General features: G+C 36.6%; 1 protein-coding gene and 1 non-coding gene across 4 annotated transcripts in view; both read right to left on the reverse strand.

The window, feature by feature from the left end:
- CRISPLD1 (cysteine rich secretory protein LCCL domain containing 1) overlaps positions 1-24,968 on the reverse strand; it is a 39,976-nt gene that overhangs the window by 2,920 nt on the left and 12,088 nt on the right. For 2 of the 3 annotated variants that reach the window (XM_050322715.1, XM_050322730.1), the window contains 12 exons: positions 14,935-15,053; positions 14,677-14,809; positions 13,103-13,218; positions 12,157-12,257; positions 10,912-11,091; positions 10,759-10,819; positions 10,567-10,633; positions 9,828-9,958; positions 6,920-6,963; positions 6,759-6,831; positions 4,259-4,334; positions 267-648 (listed from right to left, as the gene is read on the reverse strand). In XM_050322715.1, coding sequence (XP_050178672.1) covers positions 421-648; positions 4,259-4,334; positions 6,759-6,831; positions 6,920-6,963; positions 9,828-9,958; positions 10,567-10,633; positions 10,759-10,819; positions 10,912-11,091; positions 12,157-12,257; positions 13,103-13,218; positions 14,677-14,809; positions 14,935-15,053 — 1,329 coding nt within the window. In that variant the 3' untranslated portion in view covers positions 267-420. Of the gene's footprint in view, positions 1-266; positions 649-4,258; positions 4,335-6,758; positions 6,832-6,919; positions 6,964-9,827; positions 9,959-10,566; positions 10,634-10,758; positions 10,820-10,911; positions 11,092-12,156; positions 12,258-13,102; positions 13,219-14,676; positions 14,810-14,934; positions 15,054-24,968 lie in introns of those variants that run through there. The other variant, XM_050322723.1, reaches the window with a different exon arrangement.
- Positions 9,214-9,288, reverse strand: TRNAE-UUC (transfer RNA glutamic acid (anticodon UUC)). Its single transcript has one exon. It is a non-coding gene; the product is annotated as a tRNA-Glu (tRNA).

Here is a 24,968-nt window from a genome sequence, read left to right on the forward strand (position 1 = left end):
TCCAGGTCTTTCAGAAAAACAGTTAACAACAAACTATTAAAAAGGAAAAAGAAATTAAAACTATGTCTCAATGATCATGAATTTAATGTTTGTAAATATTATTTATGATTCAGGATCACTGGTTCAATACCATGTAAATCACTAATAAACAGTTCATCGGGAACCAATGAACCTGCATCGCCAATGTTAATTTTTAAAACCTCCCTAAGAAAGTAAAGGCAACTTTCTTATCAAATATTGTCGTAGTTGCAACAGAACCAGCAAAGCAAACAAGAGGTTTTATTTCATAAGCAGCTTTTCAGAGTAATGTTTTATGAGCTTAGAGGAGGCAGGCAGCTCTGCCACCACAGCTCCTCCAAAGTCACCACAGCTTTTACATAAGCTCTGTAAATCACCAATTTTGGCCTATTTGCTTGGTTTCTAGCACTGCCCCAGGTACAAACAGACACAATGAAAGACTTTGTAAATTTTATCGAGGCAAAGGGTAAAGTGTAATCTTTGGAAATGGGCTCTGTACCTTTCTGAATATATTCCATTTTGAAAGGAAGCAACATACACCTTTCTTTTGTCTACTGGCATAACATCAACATAACCGCCCTGGTTGCGGACTACACCAGCGTGTAGTGCTGCTCTGCAGATACTGGATATCTATGAAAGAATGAGGGAAAGATTAGTTTTCATCCTTTTATTTCATAATTGTTTAGAAGAAAACAAGTAACAACATTTAAACCAGGTTTAGAAAATATAAAATAATTACTCCGTGACTAATGTTATTATTAGTTGCAGTATTTATTCCTGCTATAAAAGAGATGTGGAAAGGTTGGAAAGGGTCCAGAGAAGAGCCACAAAGACAACTAAAGGAGTGGGGAGCCTGTAATCTAAGGAAAGGCTATGAGAACTAGGTTTGTTCAGCCTTGAGAAAAGAAGACTTAGGGGAGATCTCATCATCATGTTTTAGTATTTAAAGGGTGGCTCTCTTTTTACACAAGTCATATGGAAAAAATGAGGAGTGATGGGTACAAGCTCCTCTTGTGGAGAATTCAATTGCACACAAAATGATAATTTTTCATAATGACAGCAATCAACCATTAGAATAATCTTCCCAGGGAAGTGGTGGACTACCCAACACTGGACACTTTTAAGACAAGGTGCTAGGCCACCTTGTCTAAACCATGTTTTGCCAGGAAAGGTTGGAGCAGATGATCTTTGGGGTCTCTTCCAACCTGCTGTTCTATGATTCTGTGAAAATTCTGTGTGAAGTTGCTAGCACTTATATCTGCTTAAAACCTACATTCTCTGGTCACTAATTCCTCTCACGAACCTATGAAACATAAACAATAGCCAAAGAAGGATTCCTCAGTGACAATCTTGGTAACATCAATTTAGTCCTCTAATACTCTTTCAGCATTTTAAAAAATTGCCAGAAGAATGAAACTTCTTAGATACTCCAGATGGTAGACCTCAATCTTCAATACAGAGCACAGCAAAGTGCAGGTCCACCTACAGTAAATACTCACTTAGAGACAAATTTTTTTTTGTGGAGATATTCTTCAATGCAACAGATCTCTCCACAAACAAACTTAAAAAACTTGGCTAATATAAATATCAATAGCTGGTGAAACAGAACCACTATTTTAAAAAAATTTGTAATTTCTTTCAGTTATAACTTCTGTAATTTAAATATTTACAGTAGCTATTTTGCAATCTCAATTGTATATAAAATCAGGGATTTAAAATAGAAATTATTTTCCTACTCTCATTCCAAGCATGGGACTTGCAGGTTTCACTGTTATATAGTTTGTCTTTTAATGTTACAATATTTAAAGGAGTAAAGATACGAAATTGTTTATGAAAATTATCTTTTGCAAAGATGCTTTAGCTTTTCTTTCCACACTGCTGATTGTGAGCATGCCAGAAGGGATGCCAATTAAACTACTTCGTATTTTTCCTCCTCCCAAGGTTTCAAGACTTGTGTTATATCCTGAACACCAATACATGCCTTACTGTTATGATTATAGCATCCCATATTTACTGATACTGTGGGAGTTAGGGATGAAGGGGCTAAAGGCTAAAAAGAACAGGAGAAAAAAAGGGATAAAAATTGAGTGGGGCACTACTGATAAACCAGAGAACAAACCTTCTCAGGAACAGAGAGGAAAAGAAGTCACAATAAAATATGAAATGAGTTTAAGAATAAATGTCTGATCAGACCAAAGCCAGAAAACGAAAGGTTTAACTAGATTCTCAATACTACAAAAATGATTTTGCAAGCAGTAATGCAAATAAATAGTCATGTGCATATATGCATACATCCACATACATATTTATGAATTTGCAGGAACATTACAAAAACTCCATTTATTTTGTGGAATCAACCAAGTAGATCATGGACTTTTTCAAATACAATTGCTATGACAAGTGGGCAAATGAATTCTCTCTATCTGTGAACAAATCTCTCCGAATACATGAAAAACTGTAAAAGAGGGCACACTTATTAAACAGGTTATTTTCTATAAATTCTTCACCTGAAGCTAGTTCAGTAATATATTATAATGCATATAATACCTAATTGCATTAGTGAAAATATCAGTAAAAAGTATCTTCGTTTTAAAATAAATGTTAGCAAAAAAAAGAACATTGTAGAAAACCGTATAATACTGATATCGTCAATGGGAACACCTGCACAAATACAGGTAGGACACATCCTTCTGTGTTTGAGCTAGATGTCCCAGGACCCTTCTGTAGGAAATGGAGAGGACCAGGCATCTCTGTTTGGCAATTCATCTCATAGTAAGGCAGACATTCTGAAAGAGTCAAATAAATTCTACTCTGCAGATGCCTATTTATCTCCTTTACCACTATACTGTATGTACTAGAAACTACTATAAACATAACCTAGAATAGCACCTTCAGTGTAAATATCTGCCCTGAGAGCATCTGAAGTTGATAAGAAGACTTCCATCCCTGTTTTCTTACCTGTATTTATGTCCATTTTTTCCTAAAAGCAGTATGGCTGCACACATTTCTATACAATGGAGATGAATAATGAGATAGTACATCTAAATTAAATTTTAAAGCATAACCCTATAATACTAATTAAAGTCACCTGGGGCTTCTCCAGACAAGAAAATATATATTCTGGAATGTTATCCTGTCGAAGTTAAACAAAAGCATGTCTTCTTTCTCCTACAGTGAAGTCTTTTCTAACTCACTGGGAAACTTTGGCTGTAGCCTTTGATTGCAACCACAGAACTGAAAGAAAATTGTCTTCCACAAAATCGACTTGCACTCAATCTGTTTTCAATGCCCCTCTTACACACATTAAGGACCCAGTGCACAAATCAATTATCTTCCTTAAACTAGAAGTACTACTCAACCTGTGACACTGCTTATGGACAAGATACTCAGGTAATCTAATGGACGTTAGTTTCAAAATAATGATGAGCAACTATTTGCATATTATTTTCACATTTAAAAGTACTGGAAAGTAGTGAAAATCATCATCTGGCCCAGCTGGTTGCCATACTATTCCTTATGACAGATCTAGGAAAGTCAAAACATAATTGCAGAGACTACTTTTTCAGTTAAAACCGGCAAAAATGTGACCTGCTTTCTCTGTCACTACATCCTGGCTTCTCCACAGAGAGATGACAAAGGAAGGGCATAAAATAGAACTCTCTTTTCATTCTTTCTACCCACCTCAGAGCTCAAAATGTTGTGAAAGAGACAGAGAAAAAAGCTGATTAGGATACAGAATGACTAAAAAAAAGTCTGTTAATATATGACAATGTGAGATACTTTACACCAATATATTGAAATACTGCTGCAAATATTTTGGTATCCACACAAATAAGAAATATCCAAAATAATGAGACTGCAGACATTTATTTTAAGAGTAATTTTTTTTGTTAGTAACTTCTGACAGAACTTATGGTGGCATCAGGGTATAAAGTGTGGGGTTTAAATGAGTATACACTGCTAATATTGAACAAATCAGTGGGAATTTTGATTAAAAACTGAAAATATGGGTCCAGAGACTACTGAAGTCTATAATGGGTTTTCAAATAACTTTTCATATCTTCAGCAGCTGAGTACTGCTAACTTAAATGGGACTCTCTGAAAAAGAACTTTTGCAAAAGACTGTGTGAAAAATAGCATATAGAGGAAAACTGTATCTATGCTCTATCTTGTTATCTTTATAGCTTTTCATAGTATTTTATATTTCATTATATAATGCAATGTAAATCCCTATACTTACATCAGAATAAATTCGTGTACCAATGACACGAGCGTAGTGTGGATTTGCCTGCATACAGTTGTGAGGACAATACACCCTGAAAGATCAAAAACAAACCACACATAGTTAGGAATGAGTATCAGAGGATAGCTACATCATGTTCTGTGTCAGCATTATGGAGTATAAATCAAGTTCATAATGCATACATCTGGGACTATACTGCTCTTAAAATGCTGTCAGGTTTTGAGGCTTTGACCATACAGGTGAAAAGCACTGCTGTTGTAAATTGAGGTTCATAATGAAGTGCTTAAAATTATACTTTACAAGTCTGGTCTTCTTCTCTTTTGATAAGCGGATGGTGTTCTTGTCCAACATATGTGAGGATAGTAGAAAAGCCAAAGAGAAGAGAGACAGTTCACTCTTCTACAATGTATCTGATTCCATAGCATCCTTTATAATAAATAAATAAAAATAATAATAATAATAATAATGGCCAGTCTTCGCGAGCGAAGATGTGGGGAAGGTCTTTACACCTTCCAGCCTGCGCAGTGGATTTTTTAGGTGAGACACAGTGTGCGCGGAACTGAGCCCACCCTTTAATCCTAAGGTTCATCTGCCGGGGCCAAGCGAGCTTGGACGGTGGCAGCGAGGTCCTTAGGACGTAGGTGGGTTGCCTTTAAGGGCTAACGAGCCCCACCTGCCCGGGAGTGTCCCTGACCGGGAATCGAACCCAGGTCTCCACGGTGATAGCGCAGCGCCTTTACCACTAGACCACCAGGGGCTCCATCCTTTATAAACTGTTCAGTCAAATACCTTCACAGAAGAGGCAGATCTGAGTGAGGACCTGCTTTGACGCTGATGACTTAGTGATGTAAGCCAGTCTAGCAACTTATAATGAAAGGGAGTACTGGCATCCAAAGCTAAAATGAAAAACTTTGTAAAGTAATGATTCTAGGAGATCAGAAGGCTACCAAAACAAAGACTGTCTTTATTAACTGCATTTTTTTTGACCTTTGAGAAAAACCTTCTCACTGAGTCATGGCTGCTATTATCTTCAAAATTCACATGAAAATCATGTGGGAGCTAACAGTAGTACAGAAGGTGTCAAGCACCTTACTTACTAATTGTGATATGCTACCAGCCAGAACTGACAGTTAACTCAAAGTCTACTCATTTCATTTAAAAATGGGTCATGCCCTAAATGCTTTGGCCCCTACATGGGTCAGCCCTGGGCAAGTGTTCTTCTCCAGGATGCTATCCAGGCTCCAATGGATGGAGCACATCACATCACCTGGGCATGCTAGAGTCTTACCAGATGGGTAATTAAAGCAGTCAGGAAAGCTACTTTCATTGGAAGGAAGTTGAAGAGTTGCTGATTTATGATTAGGGTACAAATGGGAAAAATAAGCTTGTGTAATCAATTCCATGGCTGATTACTGCTTGTAATTCCTGAGACTACATTTTCAGAATTCAGCGCATGCACAGAATCTTGAATGAATCACTGCTGTTGTGAAGTTACTTAAGTTGATGCATCAGAATTAAATTATTTTTAACTTACTTTTATTTTTTAATTTTCCCAAAGACAGGCCCTATTTTTCTCTTAATGAAGTCAGTTTTTGTTTTTAATAATAAATAAAAAAGTAAAATATAGAAGTATGAGATTGTATCCATCCATTCCTGCGTTCCACTCCTAAGCTTACTCCTCCACATCTTCCAGCTAGAGAGCCAGGAGCCATAGCCAAACACCAAACAAGTCCATGGACCCAAGTGCTACATGAAGGGATGTTTTTCTAGCAGTTCTGGCTTTGTACTTGCTTCCTGTATTGGCTGTAGGATTGCTATGAAAGTAATCCTGTGGATATCTCCAGCTTAGTTTGTGGTAAATCATGCTACAGTGTATTTACCTTTGACTCATCTATGGTTTTAAGAACTGTTACTGAATTCGTTCATCAAAATATTGTGGCACAGCTTCTTTCGAAGAGTTAAAACACAGTCTTCAAAGAAATGGTACAAAATTTAAAGCTGTTTCCTGACCTGCAGACCACACCTTAATTTAACCATATATATTTCAACTTTTTTTTCAATCCAGTTCCTCCAGAACTCCCCAAAAAATTGGTAAGTTCTACAATAAATACCTGTACTGCAGACTTCTATTGTATCTGTTTTACAGGAAAATAAATTGAAATAAAGTGTACTTTGCCCAAGGTGCACAGAAATAATACTGGACAATGAAAAGTAGAAATGCATTTTTGTTCAGTCTTTAGCCTAACGATTTCACTAAGATTAGCAACAGGATCTTCATGGGCAAAAGAAAAAGAGTTTCTACCATTGAAAAAACCTGCAGATCATGTTTACCTAGCTGGCTTTCTACTGAGACCAAAGATTTAAACATCAATTAAACATTTCTGACTTCATTTTCACAGCTACTGTTGAAATGTTTGATCAGTGACAACTTAAGATAATTAGGAACTAACAGAAATATTGGCAGCACTTTAAATTAATAAAATTTTAATTATTTTACCTTGGACAGTGTGAGGCTGGTTTTTGAAATGGGCAGAGTTGTTCCACTGTTGTTTCACAGGTGATAGCCTGAACTGAAGAAAGTAAACCAGAAACAAATAAATGTGTGCTATTTAGAAAAATCATAAAGTAGTACTGAGTTTATAAGAAATTAATACTAACCTGTTACTTTAGAGACAGTGAAGGAATTAGCTGACTGGTATTTTCTGAAGAAGAAATAATAGAAATTGTCAGTAAATAATATATTTCAGTGATTTCTTTAAGCAAGAAGTACTCTTATTAGAGAACACAGAAATTAACTCAAGACATTGTCCCAAACTATTTTTTACTCACTGAACCCCCCCTCTGCCCAGTTGTGAATCTATTTATTGCAATGACATATTTACTTTGAATTCCCCTGAGTCCATCTGAAAAAAAGGAATGCATGTTAAACCCTTTTAGTGGTTTAATTTGCTAACAGAGTAATCTGCTAGGAATGAATTATGCAATATATTTGTCCCTCAAAATGTAGCATGTGGTTGCTCAGAAGCATTCAGGTACCAGAAGAGATCATTCACTTTCCACTAAAGGTTCATTCCTATAAACAGCTTCAACTCTGAAAAGAGTTGGTCCTCACAGACTTTCTGAAACATTTTATTTTTGGGATATTGTGTCATCTGTTATCACCAGTATCACCCAAAACTCAGTAAAAAATGTAACAGTCCTTTCTTCTCAGTAATTATATGGCACCAAGATGCATTTATTTCCTATTCTTATAAAGAGTCAGGTATATATGTTGATTATGTTGTTTCATTACAAATTGATGAGCATTTCTATTTTACTCCTCTTATATTCTGTTTTCCTCCTCTTTTACTCTTTGGATACACCTTTGATTCTGATATTTTTCATCCATAACAAAGAAGCTGATGATGCTTCTGGCACCCATAAAGCTATTTATTATTTAAAGAAAAACACACCAAGGAAATTATTCCTTATTCCCCTTTGGAACAAATTGCTCCTGGGGACTCCACTGTTTGCCTGCATTGGTTTATTTGGTTGTTCGACCCATCCATTTCACATTTTTTGCACTGAGGTAGTTCATACTTCTGTTGCCCTAGCATTGCCAAACACTCATGGGGGTATAGTTCACTGTACCCTTTTGTTGATTAGCTTGTTGAGATATTGAGAACAGCATCCTACACTAAGAAAATCCAACAGGTGAAAAAACATTGGTATTAGCAATCCTGGTTAGAAATCAGAGGAGTTGAAGATTAGGAAGTTTGCTGTATGCTGCACTGACAGTCCCTTTCCTGTATTCCCTCTTCCGGTTTACAATACACAATAGTGGTGAGATCCACTTTATTTCATCTATTCATTGAATGGATATGTCATTTATGCAAGGCTCCATCTAGAGACACTGGTAAGAGTCAGGTAGCTGCAAGGTATCCCTCACCTTATTGATGGGCCTTTTGAAGGTTTGAAACTCTAGTAAATAATCTTTATTTATCCCATAGCCAACAAAACTGAGTGTTAATATCTTGCTCTGAGTTCAGATTCTCAGAGGATAAGTGATAAATACACTCGGGTAGGCTGCACACTCATACAGTGTTGTCTCATATGGCACAGAAACACAGAGATTTCAACTGACAGGAAATCAATTGCTTCTAGTTTAAAAGATTGTTTTACAGTTTCTACTCTTTCACTTGCTCCTAATATGTTAGTATTGGTATAATCCAGAGTTACTTGTCTCATTGTCTCAAAGCAAGTAAAAAGAGAAATATTTGTCTGTATCTTCATTAGCAGGTAGGTAACCACAGTCAGGTCATCAGATGATCCAAAGAAACAGATTGATATCAATGCCTTTAGTGCTACCCAGGCAGACCAAATTATAGGTCACTGAATTTAGACTATCAGGTCAGTGTTCTTCTCTATGCTGGATTAGATTTATCTGTTGAAAAGAGAAATTATCACAGGCGCACAGCACAGAGTGTACATACAGTCTCTAATGATCACCTATCTCCTTACCCTTTGGCTTATACCTGAGCCAGATAAATCACTCAGCAAAATTCTGTTTTCTTTCAGTTCACTGTCACTCCTATGTTAATTGTTCTACACATACTACTATTACACATATACTAATTATAGACAAAAATAAGGACAGTAATGTTATTATATAAATTGAAGTGTAATTTGCAAATATTAATAGTATCTTAGATTTAAATATGCTAATACTGATGTTTTCCTATCATTGGATAATGGCCAGTCTTCGCGAGCGAAGATCCGGGGAAGGTCTTTACACCTTCCAGCCTGCGCATTGGATTTTTTAGGTGAGACACAGTGTGCGCGGAACTGAGCCCACCCTTTAATCCTAAGGTTCATCTGCCGGGGCCAAGCGAGCTTGGACGGTGGCAGCGAGGTCCTCAGGATGTAGATGGATTGCCTTTTACAGGGCTAACGAGCTCCATCTGCCCGGGGAGTGTCCCTGACCGGGAATCGAACCCGGGCCTCGGCGGTGAAAGCGCCGCGCCCTTAACCACTAGACCACCGGAGGCTCCCAATATCATTGGATATCCAATATCATTGGATAACTACATATGAAACAGACAAGTATTCTCCCCTTCTGTGCACTGCTTTTCTGGATTTTCCCAGAAAATTTCTCAGAAATTGTGGAACTGTGATGTAATTATCAAATATACGGGAAGAGGTGTATTTTCTACTTGGTTCATATTCTTCATATGTACACTACAACAGGGTCACTTACAAAAAAAAACAACTTGTAAGATTATTGCTTTGTTAACTGTCATAGATTGCTCTGTCCATGGTCTAACCTTGGAAATAATACTAGCTTTGTCCAAAACATGTAAAACAATCTGCCTTCTTTCACGTAATATTGTGTCACTTTTCTGTCCACCATTAAACATTGGCTGAAGTTCCAGAATGGATACAATAACTCTATATCCATGTGCCTTTTTACAGCATTTTCATATTCTTTATGACAGAAACTATCAGAAAAATATTTTACTGTGATATGTTCTGTAGGAACTACAAATAAACACATGAAAACCTTTCCATGTATTTTAAGAAAACTTACCCAATTGACTGAACGCCATTTCTGTAAGACTTGATAAAGTAGTTTTTCCTCCCTTGCCTAGTGACATCAACCCAACCACCTTCATTGTCTAGGATGCCATAATGTATGGCAGCTTTACAAATACTGGATTGCTGAAAAACAGAGTAAGAAAAGCAGTTCCGTGTCAGACAAAAAACAGGTTTCAAATACAATGTGTCAATAAAAGCTTGGTAGAGAGTTTATTAGGTTTGGCATGGTCTATGTAGGTATTATTTCAAACAAATAAAACACCACTTCGCCTTACTAGGAGATAAACTGTTCTTATTTACTGTACACTTGTTCACAGTAGCTGTTCCTATACTGTTTTGCAAACCTACAGAGTAAATTATATACTTTCAGCTACCATTAAGATTTCATAAGTAGGCCTATCTTACTGAAACAATTTATAAAAGTGTACCCACAAATTGCTGTACTTCTCCTTTAACTGCATCTTCACATATTTATATCCAAATAAGTGGACATAAAAATTCTACTTCTGTGTATGAAGTATATTTGGACAGTACATTGCAGAATATCAGATGCAAATTTAGGTCATCTGATGCTATCTTAAATTTGGTGTTAGCTTTTATTTTTGGTGCATGTTGCATGTTGATATACTCAAAATCCATTCTTAATATGATTTTAACTAGTATTCCAACAGAAAAGACATTTAATTCAACACTCTACTGGTAGAAAATCTAATTTAAAAATATTTATTTACCATTTCATAATGTACACTTCCAATAACTTTGGCTTTGCTATCCAAACAGCCAGCAGGACATTCATACCTAAGAGAATAAAATACAACTTGGTCTTTAATCCTGGGATTACAAGAATGGAAAATATTCCAGCTCATGTACAAATACAACCTTTCAGAATAATCTCAAAAAGACAACTGTAAAATTTACCATACCTATTGCAAGTTGTTCCTTTGCACTGATCTCTTAGCCTCACTTCACATGAGACAATCTGAGCTAAAACAAGCAAAAAGCAAATTCACTGCAATGAACTTCATACTATATAATTCAATTCTGTTGACCACTTGCAAATCAGGTAAATTCCTTACACATTTGCTGCGTGCTTATTACTTCATTTTTCTCACTGTCATCACTGCCTGTGGAGCCTGAAGGTGAATGCGTTCTTGGCCGGCTTTGCCCTGTTGCATCCTGGGCTTTGGATCGTTGACGTTCAATCTCGTTGGTTTCCTCCTCTGGTTCACGGGGAGAATAAGGTCTTTCTGAACCCTCTGTTTCAGAAAATGGGAAAAAAATAATCTCTCAGAAAAAAAAAAAAATCAGCGTGGAATGTAAACACCTTACTGTGTTTCAGTAAAATGACTTTGTTCTCATAAAATGGTGGACAAATGAAAGCGAGAAAGCAAGGAAGACTTCTCATTATTTCAAAAGATGAAGAACTCAAGATTAATAAAACCATCTCAAGTATGTTTGTGATACTGAGCAAAGATTTTTTTCTAGCACATGCAGCACAAGTTAAGTATGAAAAAGCTCCTGTTTTAGTACCTTTATGTCATCAGAAAACCAAGAGAACAAAGATTATCTCTGTCATACATGAGTTTTACCAAATTCACAGATGACATGCAATTAAAGAAGCTTATTTCATAATGAAAATGTGGCCCTTCTATTCACACACAATGGAAATTATTTTGAAATACTCATAATTGAACCTACATTTCTTACTTAGACAAGAACCATAAGGAAGGTATTAGGGCACATTTGTGCACTTTCATATGAAATCTCAAAAGTTATTAAGAAAAATTGCTACATTACTTGTACACAGAGTAAAGCAAAGAGAAGTAGCAGCTTCATAATATGTTGTTTCAATGCTATAAAATATGAATAGCATTCCGAAAGTTTTAAGAAGCTAATAACTATCCTAGTTGACATTTTAATTTCTAATGTCTTCTAGTTTTGTTCTTGATTTTTCACATAGCACATGACTATGTCACTGAGATAATGTTTCCCTAGAAACAAATGACTGCATAGACTTCCACAGTAATTACAGAAAGGCATAAATAGCACACAGTGACAGTCTCCATCTTTGTGCATTAAAAGCCCTGAATCAGCACTTATCAGCAGTTCAGTGCAGTCCGTTCCCTCTGGTGAGGCTCAGCCCCACATACCATAACTACATGATCTCATTCATCATAGCAAAGTAGGGCCCTACCAGGTCTTTGGGTACATGCATAATATAGTCTATTCCACTATGTTAAAGCATAACAAGAAAAGGAATCAAAAAATAAAGGTTACATTTCTATTCTCATTTATAGTTGTAATGCTGAAATAGTACATACCTCTGTAACAAAGATTTTCTCTACAGCCTCCTCCAAAACTAGGGGGACATGCAGAACAAGGGCGACCAGGTTTATAAGGAGCGTGACCCCACCAATTACCCCTTTACACAAAAGGAAAAAAATAGCAAAAAACGCCTTAATAAATGAACATTTTAACATTAATCAGCATTTAGATATGTCAACAAATAAATAATGAAAACCAGCAGATACACAGACTGTAACTTTGTTATGATATTCCCAAGTAACAAGTGATAGGATGAAAGGAAATGATCTCAAGTTACTCTACGGGAGGTTTACATTGGATATTAGGAAACATTTCTTCACTGAAAGGGCTGTCAAAGACTGGAACAGGCTGCCCAGTGAAGTGGTGGAGTCACCATCCCTGGAGGTATTTAAAAGACATGTAGATGTGGCACTTAAGGACATGGTTTAGTGATAAACTTGGCAGTTTTAGGTTAACAGGTGGAGTCATTGACCTTAAAGGTCGTTTCCAATTCAAATGATTCTATGATTCTATAACAAATATGCAGGACATAGTTGAAAAGTCCATGAAGAAAAAAGCTGAAGAACTGATGTAAATTGCTCTAAGATCTTTTCAGATTGGCATAGCTCTGTAAGACTAAATTCCTCCATTACATGAGAACAGGCTCCACTCTCCTAGATGGAATATCCTATAAAATGTGATCTTAACCATGGGCTTGCTGTTACACATTCCTTAAAGTCACAGTGGGGAGATATAAATATCACACTACAACAATGATCTCTGATGCTGTATACTAAAACACAAGCCAGAAAACTGAAGCACTAGAAAAATCACAGGAGTATTTGGGCAGCCAAAGGCTGCCTTGGGAACAATGTAAAGATAGAAAATCCAGACTGATTTCCTTTCAGATTATTTAAAGTATCTTGCCCTCCTCAAGATATTTTTGGGTGTCAATCTACTTACTTAGGAGAATAATTGCATACAAGATAGACTGCTTTTGGCCAAATCTGTCCCCAGATGTTCATATTATGACACAAATTAATTGCACAACCAATTCTGCTACTTGTAGCCCAAACAACCTAAGAAATGAAATGAAAGAGAAAAACATGTGAAAACCAAAGTTGATTAACTTAAAATCAAAACTATTTCCAAACTTCAATATATAAAACTCAAATCACAAAAGTGTTATTCTCCTCTTTTATAAATGGGTTGAAGTGACCTAATTACAACTGTCAAAAGGCCCAATCAGTTATATCCTCATTAGAAAGAAAAGATTTATCTCGATACAAAAAATGCAGCTCTCATTTTATATATATAAATGGTCTAAGCATATATTTGAAAGTGTAGCAAAGCATTTTCAAAACATGATCTGAAGAACTGATTCTTGGAATTACAATTAATAGATGATTGTGAGTTAGAAGTTATGCTCCTGTGCCCTGGAGTTCTTAGTACAACCTAAAGACCCAGAGGGATTTGGATTGGTTGGACTGAAAGAGTAGATATTTTTTAGCAGTAAAAGGAAGCAACATAAAGGATAAAACTTTAAAGAAATAAACACACTCATACACCAAATAGACCCAAGTAACAGATTTTGAATGAATAGGCTTTCATGTCACTGCTGTCAAAGGTGGTTGTCCTCCTTATTCACCTCTCATTGCAGATCTCAAAATAATCAGAGTGACAAAGGATGGAATGTTCAAATTAGACACATACAACAGGTGTTGAAATTGTATTAATTCAAGGTAAGCCAAATATGTAGATCCAGCAGGATACCACAAAAACACTACATATGTATTGATCTCACATGCAATGGGAAGTGTAATTATATTTACCGAAATGGTAAACAAGAACATGGAGGTGATTCCGTTTTAAAATTAGATACAATTGTAAGTTATGTTACTAAAGAGAAAATAAATGTTTAAAAATTAATCACTTGTAAGTTTTCAATATTATATAAAAAATTTTATGTGGACTGTAGTATAATCTGAAGATCACGTGTTTCCTATTCACTGAAAACATAACTGGCTCCCCTCTGCAAAAATTCAGGCTAGATATGCAGATTTCAGAAGTAAGAAATAAATTAGTTTTACACAATTTTAAAATTGTGCTGAAGTTATAGTAATATCTTAAAACCTATTGCTTGATCTGAGGAACTCAGCTACGAAAATATTTCTTTTTAAAAAATGAACTGTTTCTTCAGCATATTACAGAAAGGACTACCAGCATACCTGCACGGAGGCTGGATTATGCACAGTGCAGTGAGCAGCAACACTCAGTGCTACACTGGTGTTTGTGAGCTTTCTCCTTTGTCCTGTTAAGTGATATTTATGAGGATGAAGTCTAAAGATTTGTATGACAGCCCTACTCTGTTGCTAATACCCAGTGCTTTTAACTGTGGAGTCTAAACAAGCCCTTTTTGGGCTTTTTGTGCTGTGGCATATACTGCAAGTTCAGTATGCTCTAACTATCATACAGCAACACAACGGGAGGTTTCAACCACTCTTCCACAGCTGATAAAAACAAACACACCTACATACCTGTGTGTAATGTGTACAAACAGGACCAGAGCATCTGTATGGACAATATGGATTGCATTCATGAGGATGGGGATATGTGAAATCTCTCACTTCATCATACCATGCTTGGACGTGAAATGTTGGAGGTCTGTACCTATGAAAGCCAGTAGCAGATCATTCAAAAGTTGTAGCTTCTATAATTTTTCCTTTAAGTAATAAACAAATTTTGTTAAATTTTAAAAAACTTCATATATTGCATAAAACAGTATCTTAAACTACCTTCCCCAATGTGCCCCCAAATTCTGTCCAATTGATGGAAGAAGGCTTGCTGGTCCATGCTCCCATAGACAGGTTTCAGCCCACGACTCTGCAGATCTCTCCAGCTCTGTGTCCCATGTCTGAAATTTGAAAGAAAAGAAAGGAAAATCTTCTTAGAAATCCTTGGTGTGTATCTCATTCTATAAAAAATAAAAAATAAAAATAATAATAAAAAAAACCTGTTAATTTTTGAAGTTTCTTTTGCTGAGGCAGAAGACTGAAGAAAAAAGTGAGACTTGAATTGCATGCTCCATTTGTGTTACGTAAGAAAGAAAAATGTTTTCACCATGAGAAAAAAAAGTTTTAATCCCATTGCAGCATTCCCTTTAGAAACTATGTGCAGCCATGCTGCAGTGAATAAAGCACAAATATGAAACTGAAAGGCTTAGTTCAACTTCCCAAGCTAAATTAAGTGCTTTTTCTGTCTTGAGATTTCTATTTAGTTATGGGCACTTTTCTTAGCCAAAAGGGTATTATCCAATATGCTTTCAAACAAAGCTTTATTTCCTCTAAACCAATAGTTCATGTGAAATGAATGTGATTTTCTCTTCCTTGTCTATAATCAGCTTTTGTTGAAATAATACACAATTCAAACACAAATTATGAAAACTAGAGTAAGGTTGTCATTCATTGATTTTATCACTAGTTTGGCAAAAAAGGAGACATTCATGAGGCATGTTTAGGACAAGTCAAAGAAAAAGATCATGAATTACTGTGTATCACCATTGTTTATCCTTATTTTTTATTGTCTAAGGAATATGGAAGAATAGGTTTGTAGCTGAAAGGCAAATCAAAGTTTCTTTCTTTCAAAAGCATACTGAAACATGCTCTCCTTGAAAAAAAATCATATCATACTTTGTATGCATAGTTTTTAATTCACTAATCTGGGGTTTGCTCAAATTCATCTGTCCCCCTTGCACAAAGTATTCATACCGCTGCTTGACTTTTTGAATCTCCTGAGAGCTGCAGAAACAGGTTCCAGATACCTGTCTCTTCTGATACCAACGCTCAGGTTAGGAAATGATAATATTTCCTGGGGAAAGAAACATATCTTGATAGAACCTCAAGTATTTCATCATAAATTCAGATTAAGCTTCATAGAGTGAGACTATGCTATCTAAATAACGATAATTCAATAAATCCAGATCCAAATTCCCATGCAGACACTGGAGATCATGTCTACAAATTTTTGGCGCAGATGAAAGGTAGAAAGCTCCTTAACATAGCCAAAGATTACACAAATATAATAGACAAATTCCACATGCTAAAATTTATTTTTCTATTGATTTTGACATGCAGTTTTCAAGTTATTAATCAGATTACTCATTAAAAACAAATACGTCCTTGATTATGTAAGACCGTGGTTATATAAGGACTTTAATATCAGTCAATTTATTCACAGAATATCTGTTCTTGCTTCTCTTCTTCAGAAGTCTCCAATGTATTGCATTCCATTCTATCTATTATTATTATCATAGAATAACAGAATTATAGAATATGCCGAGCTGGAAGAGATCCACAAGCATCACTGAGTTCAAGTCCCAGCCCTACACAGGACCATCCCCAAGAGTTATACCATGTGCCCCAGAGTATCATTCAAACAATTCTTGAACTCTGTCAGGCTTGGTGCTGTGACTCCTTCCCTGTTCCAGCACTCAAACACCCTCTGGCTGAAGAACCTTTTCCTAATATCCAGCCTAAACCTCCCTGACACAACTTCAGACCATTCCCTCAGGTCCAGTCACTGGTCACCACAGAGAAGAGATCAGTGCCTGCCCCTCCTCTTCCCCTCACAAGGAAGCTGTAGCCTGTGATGAGATTTGCCCTCAGTCTCCTCTTCTCCAGGCTAAACAGACCAAGTGACCTCAGCCACTCCTCATAAGGCTCCCCCTCAAGGCCCTTCACCATCTTTGTTGCCCTCCTTTGGACACTGCCCAATAGCTCAATATCTTTCTTATACTGCAGTGACCAAAATGCACACAGGATTCAAGGTGAGGACACCCCAGTGCAGAGCAGAGCGGGACAATCCCCTCCCTCGACCGGCTGGCAGTCATCAGCAAGTAAGAAATTTAAAGGGTACATTTTGACTCCCAAAATGCAACACTGATTTTGACAGAATTACTCAAACAGTATAATAATGACAGAATAAATCTTTTAACCCACCTTTGGACACAAAGCCCACTGATCTTAGAAAACAGTAAGAATTTTCTATTTACTCTCCTGGGCCAGTACTTTGATATCAGAAACTCCAGCATTCTTTATTCTCCATAAGGAAATATTCTAATCTTAAATCACAAAATTTTATGACAGTTTGTATAAATATTTTCCTCTTCCCTTTTGTTGTCACGCTATTATAAATAGTTCTTCTCCCCTCTGCACCCATTGCAAAAAAACATGAAGATTAACATGAAGAGCCCTTCTCAAATCTTTGTTCACGAAGCCTAGCCATGATGATGATGATAACATACTTCCTCCACATATGTATTTTGTTCTTATAGATTGTAGTACAGTTGCTTCATCATTCTATCATGAAATCACAAGACCATAAAAATTTAAAATAAAAGCCACTACAGTTTGGTTTTGTTGCATATATTGTATGACGTTAAGTCAGTTCCAGATCTTATGTCAATTTAGCTCTGAGCATGAACAAGTCATAAAGTTAAAGTATTTGCCAAATAATTGCTGTTAAGAATGGTTTTACCAACTGGACTATGAAATGCAAATCTAGAGTAAACTAGACTTATAATAGATCAAAATTTTGGGCACCGTCAATTTTAGAATTTCCCATCTCAAAAGCTAGGTGCAATTTCTTATAGCTCTGATGAGCTTCAGAAGGCCACAACCTACTTTGCTGTAAAGCATCTCTCCACATTTTCAACTCTTGAAACAGAAGCCATGGTTAGAGGCTCTACTGTTGTTCCTTTTTTTCACCACACAAGCTTAAAAATATTTTATGCAGCTATTTTAACTGAAATAATGATTTTTTTTTTAAGATTAGAGCTAGTCAATCAATTGTAGCTGCTTGAGTCAATTCTTCAAGCTTATGAAGTAGTTATCTTTAACAAAATTTTCTTTTAAAGAGTGATGATAACTACGCATGACAGAGCCATCCAGAACTCTGCAAGAACAGCTTCTTGATGAAAAACTTAAATTCATCATTAATCCTCCTGACAGACGAACACCCACACTCCAAGTACTGTTGAAATTGGATACAGTCTTTAAAGAAAGTTCCGTCTTCTTTAACTGTTTCTCTGCCTTCATCCACAGTATAAAATATTTACTCCCTTTACCCTGCTTGCCTAGGCAGAGATAAGCACACTTCCCAATTTCTAGGCCACAATCTTAGCTATAGCAAAGAACTATTCATGCCTGAGCAGCCAGTCTTCAGCTCTTTGTAGAAGGCATAATGCAGGAGACAATATCAGCAATGAGGAGTTTGAGGTGTTTGGGTATTTCTGCCTGTTGTACAGTCATTCCCAACTCCAGAAAAGGCTGGTGTATGAGCCAGAGAACCAACTTCACTTTCTTCATGAGTGAGCTTATACGTGCAAGATTACTTCAGGTAGGATTTGACACGATTAATTCAGGGAAAGAGGTCATAGCTTAAGGTTCATCATGACGCAATCACTCTAATTCTTCTTATGTTATAGAGTTTAAATTTGTCCTATTGGTGTTTTCATGCTACAATTTATGGTGAGGTGAGCCTCATCACCATGCAGTTTCCTTGAAGCCGCTTCATTTATGATTACCAAGATATAGCTTAATTTCTTTCTCATTTTAATAATTTCAGTATTGTTTTGAGATGTGATGAAGTAAATGTCAAAAGCATTACATATTCAGACATAAAAAGTCTGTCAAGTGTAAACTGCACATAGGAAATATCTCTTTAAGTGCAGTGTTCATTTTCTCATCACAGTCACCACTTCCTGAAGCATCTGTCACAGAAATTAGAATTAAAATAAAATCTCTGCTAAAGTACATCAAATTTATGAAACATTCTGGAAGAATGTCTAATGTCCCAGTTCAGAAGAACTTTCTAGACAGAGATTCAAGTCACTTTTTTGACTGCCAGAGCATTCAAAGAAAAAATGGGAATAAAACACCACTACCACCTACAGCCACAGAAAAGAAAAAAAAAGAAGAGTTTAGAAGTCACAGTTACCTGGGTCTCCAGGCCCTACCAAGACAGAAGATACAACACAAATTGATGTAGAAATGAAAAAGTTTCTCAATCTCCAGGATCACTCTGAATGATTTTTAATAAAAAGAGGAAAACTTGATATTCAAGGATCACTTCCTCCAGGCTCAAGACCAATGCATCCCGAGGAGCAAGAAATCAGGCAGAGGGGAAAGAAACCTGCATGGATGAATAAAGAACTCCTGTCAATACTCAAGCATAGCCAGGAAATACATAGGAGATGGAAGCAGGGTCAGGCCACTTGGAATGAATTTAGAGATGTCATCAGAGTAAGCAGAAATGAGACAAGGAAGGCCAAGGTCTGTCTGGAATTTAATCTGGCCAAGGATGTGAAGGACAAGAAGAAAGGCTTCTTCAAATACATCAGTAGCAAAAGGAAAACAAAGGAAAATGTGGGCCTGGTAACAGAGTATGCAGAGGAGGCAGTGTTATTGAATACTGCCTTTGCATTGGACTTCACTGACAAGACCAGCCCTCAGGAATTTCTGATTCAGGAGACCCTTCAGGAGTAATGGAACATTTGAAGGAAGTCTTTCCCTTTGTCAAGCAGGACTGAGTTAGAGAACACCTAGGCAAACCTGACATCCAGAAGTCAATGTGCCCTGATGGGATGCATCCACAAGTGCTGAGAGACCCAGCACAGACCACAGTGAGGCTGCTCACAATCATCTTTGAGAGGTCATGGAGATCAGGAGAGGTGCCTGAGGACTGGAAGAAAGTAAAAAGGCCAATGGTATACAAGGTTGTATTAGGAAGAGCATTGCCAGCAGGTCAAGGGAGGTGGTCCTGCCCCTCTGCTCAGCCCTGGTGAGGCTCTACCTGGCCTGTGTCCAGTTCTGGGCTCCTCAGCACAACAGAGACATGGAACTCCTGGAGTAGGTCCAGAGGAGGACCTATGTAGCCACAGATGATTAAGGGAGTGGAGCATCTATCAAGAAGAAAGGCTGTAGGAGCTGGGCCTCAAGAAGAGACAACTGAGAAAGGATTTCATCAATATATTTAAGTATATGTAAGAATGATGTCAAGAGGATGGAACCAGGCTCTTCTTAGTGGTGCCAAGCAATAGGACAAGAGGCAATGGGCAGAAACCGATGGACGTGAACTTCCACCTGAAAATGAGGAAGAAATCTTTACTGTGTGGGTGACTGTGCACTGGAACAGATTGCCAAGAGAGGTTGTGGAGTCTCCCTCACTAGTAATATTCAAACTATCTGGTTGCAATCCTGTCCAATGTGCCCTGGGATGATTCTGCTTGAGCGGGAAGGTTGAACCAGATAACCCTCTGTGGTCCCTTCCAACTTTACCAGTTTTCTGATTATGTAACTGATATCCTAATCCCTGAAGCAATTACTTGAAAAACTTTATCTTAAATTTACATCTGACTATATGCAAAAATTATACACAGGCACAGGTGTTAACATTATGAACAAGGACGAGATTTCTGAAAACAGATTAAAAACTTGTACAAGAAATCTGTCAGCCTGTAATCTCATAACCCAGATAATGTAGAGAAAAATAGCTTAGAGGTATTTTTCAAGGTCACTTCTACAGTTACATGTAGTTGGAACTTAAACAACTTGAAAGACTTTCTACTTCTTTATTAATGTGTCCCAATCATTGTTTCAGAGATGGGATCAAGAAGAGGAAGGAGTTGCTTTATATTAATGACACCACCTTGAATTTTATCCTTCTCTTCCATTAATTAAAACAGGAGATCCAAATTTCCCACCAAATTAACTATTCTAAATGAAGCTATATGAAGAAAAACTGCGTATTTTAATTCTAAGGATTAAGAGACTATTTATTTTAAAGGCTTTTCATACCAATCTTGTCAGATGAGCACTAAATGTAATGCATTTTATCATATTCATTCTGCACTTGCTCACATAGCAGGCTAAATGAAACAAACATGTAAAATAATCTGTGCAAGTATTTAAAACATATCTCTTTACTGGAATAGAAGTTTTATTCTTGTGTTTGTAATAGCATTCCTTTGTTTCACTTACATAATGGCATGCTTTTGGCTTCAAACAATGAAAGCATCTCCATATACAGAGAAACACTAAACACCTACATTTTCATGTGTCATTTCATAAAATTCAAAAGTTCTCCTAGTGTTTCGTTCCTCCTTAAAGCAGGGAAGAAAAGAGATAAATGGAGGAAAGCAAATGTATAAAGAAAGATTTAGAAAAAAACATGTAAAAGTGTTCATTCAGAGCAAGTTACACAATGAAGAACTTCAAAAAAATACAAAACTAATTAATGAACTTTAATGTGTCAAGATGCCTGGCATTTTAAAAGAAGCTAGAATAAAAATGGAAGAATATGAAGAGTCACAGCAACACAGCTATTTTACATCCTACCAAAAGTAAGCATTTCTCATACTTTAACCACAGTGTCAATAGTGATATTAAAATCTGGCTACTATATACTGAGCTGACCTAATTCCAAAGCTTTAAGCTTAATTCAGAAGGTTCTTCCACAATACTCATCAGCAGTTGGTACTTTACAAATTTACACCAAGGACACTTCTAAAACAACTTAACTCTTTGAAAAAAATGGTAAAGTTTAAATGAAATCTCTGCATAGCTATAGGCAAGGATCCTTCTGTTTGATAAAGGATGAATTAAATCTTCAAACACTGTTACTTAAAAATAAAGGAAGTTGCTTGTTTTCATAAAAAGGGTGACTATGATCTGTTGAAATGTAGGTGTGTACATGATCAGGTTTCAATGCCTTTGCACTATCAGATGTCTTTGGTAAATGCAGGATATTAATGGGAGCACAGGAAGATGGAAGTGCAACTAGGCAGCTGACTCCCAGGTCTGACAAGCGTTTTGACTGGCAATTGTTTGGTACTACATGCACAGTAATTCAACCTGTTTATCAAATAAAAGTATTCCTCACATCGTTGGAAAACTACATGTGGTCTACCTTTTGGATAAGGAGTCATCTTCAGGGTTGGCTTTCTACACTGAGATATGCAGACAATGAAAATATCACAAACTGTTCAGCAATATAAACCTTTTGTTTTAAAGGAATGTAAAAGGAGTTGCTAGCGTGTTTTAAATTGAAAAATGCCCTTCCACTTTCCAAATCTTGCATTATTTTTACTTTCAAGAGAAGACCACTCAGTGATGTCAATTGTAAAGACCAAAAGATGTTACCTAGCAATGGAAGACACACCACTACTGCAGAGACAGGAAGAAACTACGAGCTTTTTTTTCCTCTTGTTCATCAGTGATCATGATGTCAAAGTGGTTGTAGCTACCAAGCTATGTACCTCGCTTTACCTCCCTCTCGCAGAGTAAGCTCACAACTGCACCTAACTCAAAAAATGCATGCTGTACTTTTCTGCTTTGAACAAAAAAAGAGGGCAAGACAGATGCAAATCAATATAAGAAAAGTCTAAGAAAATGGTATATGCTGTATCATTTTGTGCTCCTCAATCTATCCAGGGCCATAGTTTTTTTCATGGTGCTATTGAATACTGGGTTATCATGATATACACAGATTTCTGGCTCATTAACTACATTTTCCCCAAGTAAAACTTTCAAGATGGCCTTTGCTTCAGTGCTTTCTAGCCATCTGCATACATAAATAATTGTTCACCAAAGCTACAGGAAATGACAAGTGATCATCCATTGAAATGTGAAATTTCAGTCTGTGAAAACTTGATCCCATTATCTTACCTCTTTAGAAATCCAAAGACACATATCTTTCTCTGGACAAAGTTACTGACATAACCACTTCCATTCTACCTCATGTATGACAGAAATGGTCCGTATTAACTTTTAATGTATCATTCTTGTGATGTTATAATTCATTAACATACAAAACCACTCAGTTCAAGGTTCACTATTGCTCTAGGCTTGATTTTGTCATCTACTCTGAAGAGCCTGCCACTGACAAGATGGCAAGGTCCATATCTCAGATGCTTCTGCTATCTAAAACATTACACCTACACAATAAAACCCCTATTTTTTTCAAACTTATATTTGACCCACTATGTAGAGCAGGAACTAAACTTACCAGCCCCTGTAAGTACCTATTTTACAGTAAGAAAAGAAAACTTTTAGCTCTACATACTTTAGCCTTACAGTCTCACAAGGGTTGTATACTTTTGCAGTGTCTTCCTGTTTCAGCTTTGGAAAACAACTTCAGTATCATCTGAGTATCATAATTATTATTGCCATTTCTATTGCATTTCTTAGAGTTCACACAGATCTACTATCTAAAATGTTCTTTTTTGTGACACCAGCATTCAGAAAATGAACTCGATCATTTAGGTTGGGTTGCAATATCACCATGACTGAATTCAAAGTGGATTAGTTTCTCAGGTTTTCTTTTTTAAAATTTGAATCAGCAATGTGCTTTTGAAATTAAAATCCTGATCACTCCCAATTAATGTGTATCACAGAGCACTCCTGGAGTACAAACTGGATTCTTTCCAAAGAAAATGTCAGGAGTTATGCTCCAGGAGTGCACCATAGGTATTCAGTCCACATAGAAAGAACTAGGTCAAAATAAGCTCCCCTGAAATGCAGACACCAAGAAAGTCAGGTTCTCAACATCAATTCTTTTGCTGTACAAATATGCTCCAATTGCACCACAACACTTGCCAACACAAGCATTACTTTCATCAGAATCCTGCTAAAACCTAGTGCACCATCAAAGACGCTCACACAGACATGACACTATCAGCATTTCACAAATGTTCTCAAACAACACACTGGATGAAGCTAAAACTCAGGTGGCAAGGTAAACTGAAGCATAAAAGCAGTTACTGCTTCCAGCTGCCAACTCTTCTTCTACCCCAGGAGGTTACATTTTTTGCAGCAGTGATGCAATGTTACATACAATATGGATCTTCTGACTGCTTCTGTTTTACAACAGATGACATTAAAATTAGCCACAACTACTGTCAGTTTAACTTTACAGACTGGACTACAAATTGGGGTATTTAAACTGTCAACATGGGGCTCAAGTAGCATGTAGACTGAAACCAATGTTCTGCTTACTCATGGAGGAACTGATGTCTTGTTTAGGCTACCACAGCTTAAATTAAAATTCATCAAGAGCCAAATGAATGACATGGTGTGGGATTAACCTCCCCTGAGTTTAAACAGCCTTAAAGCAGGTACCTACATCTGAGTTAATTATCCAAATTATCTTTGCAGTTACACAGACCAATAAGCAACTATAGAGGGAGATAATTTTAGCTACCCATCTTCAACTGAGATAAACCGCGTGTCGAAAATTCTCATTTTTCTCTACTAATTACAAGGAGACTGGCTCAAATGCAGACATTTACAGCACAGACATCAAAAGCTTGTTGAGATGAATCCCACCATTTGTGTTTTGCAAGTGTTAAATCAAAAGAGCATATTCTCACTCAAGCTGAGTCCACCAGCACAGGAGTCCACCAATTACACCCAGTGGTGTTGCAACAGAACTGCAAAGTCCAGTAGCTCAAAAAACATTTTCCATTAAAAATAATTAAAAAATAAAATACAGTGATAAGGTTTTAATTGGAGAGAGATGTTCATATATGTCGGAAGGCAGAAATAATCATATGGAATCGGACTATATGGAAATTAAAGAAGTGCTAAAATTTAAGCTCAGTAAAGATGGAAAAGTAAGTACAGTGGGCACCACTGAAAGCAAACATTTACCATGGCATAGGATAAATACCTCATTGCTGTATACATTCTAAATATAGGGAAAGAGTGAGAAAGTAAATACCACAGTACAGTATGGGTATTTATTTACTTTTTAAAAGAATCCACTGTATTCT

The sequence above is a fragment of the Myiozetetes cayanensis genome, unplaced genomic scaffold (assembly GCF_022539395.1).
Source record: "Myiozetetes cayanensis isolate MyiCay16 unplaced genomic scaffold, myiCay2020 scf1, whole genome shotgun sequence".
Taxonomy (NCBI): domain Eukaryota; kingdom Metazoa; phylum Chordata; class Aves; order Passeriformes; family Tyrannidae; genus Myiozetetes; species Myiozetetes cayanensis.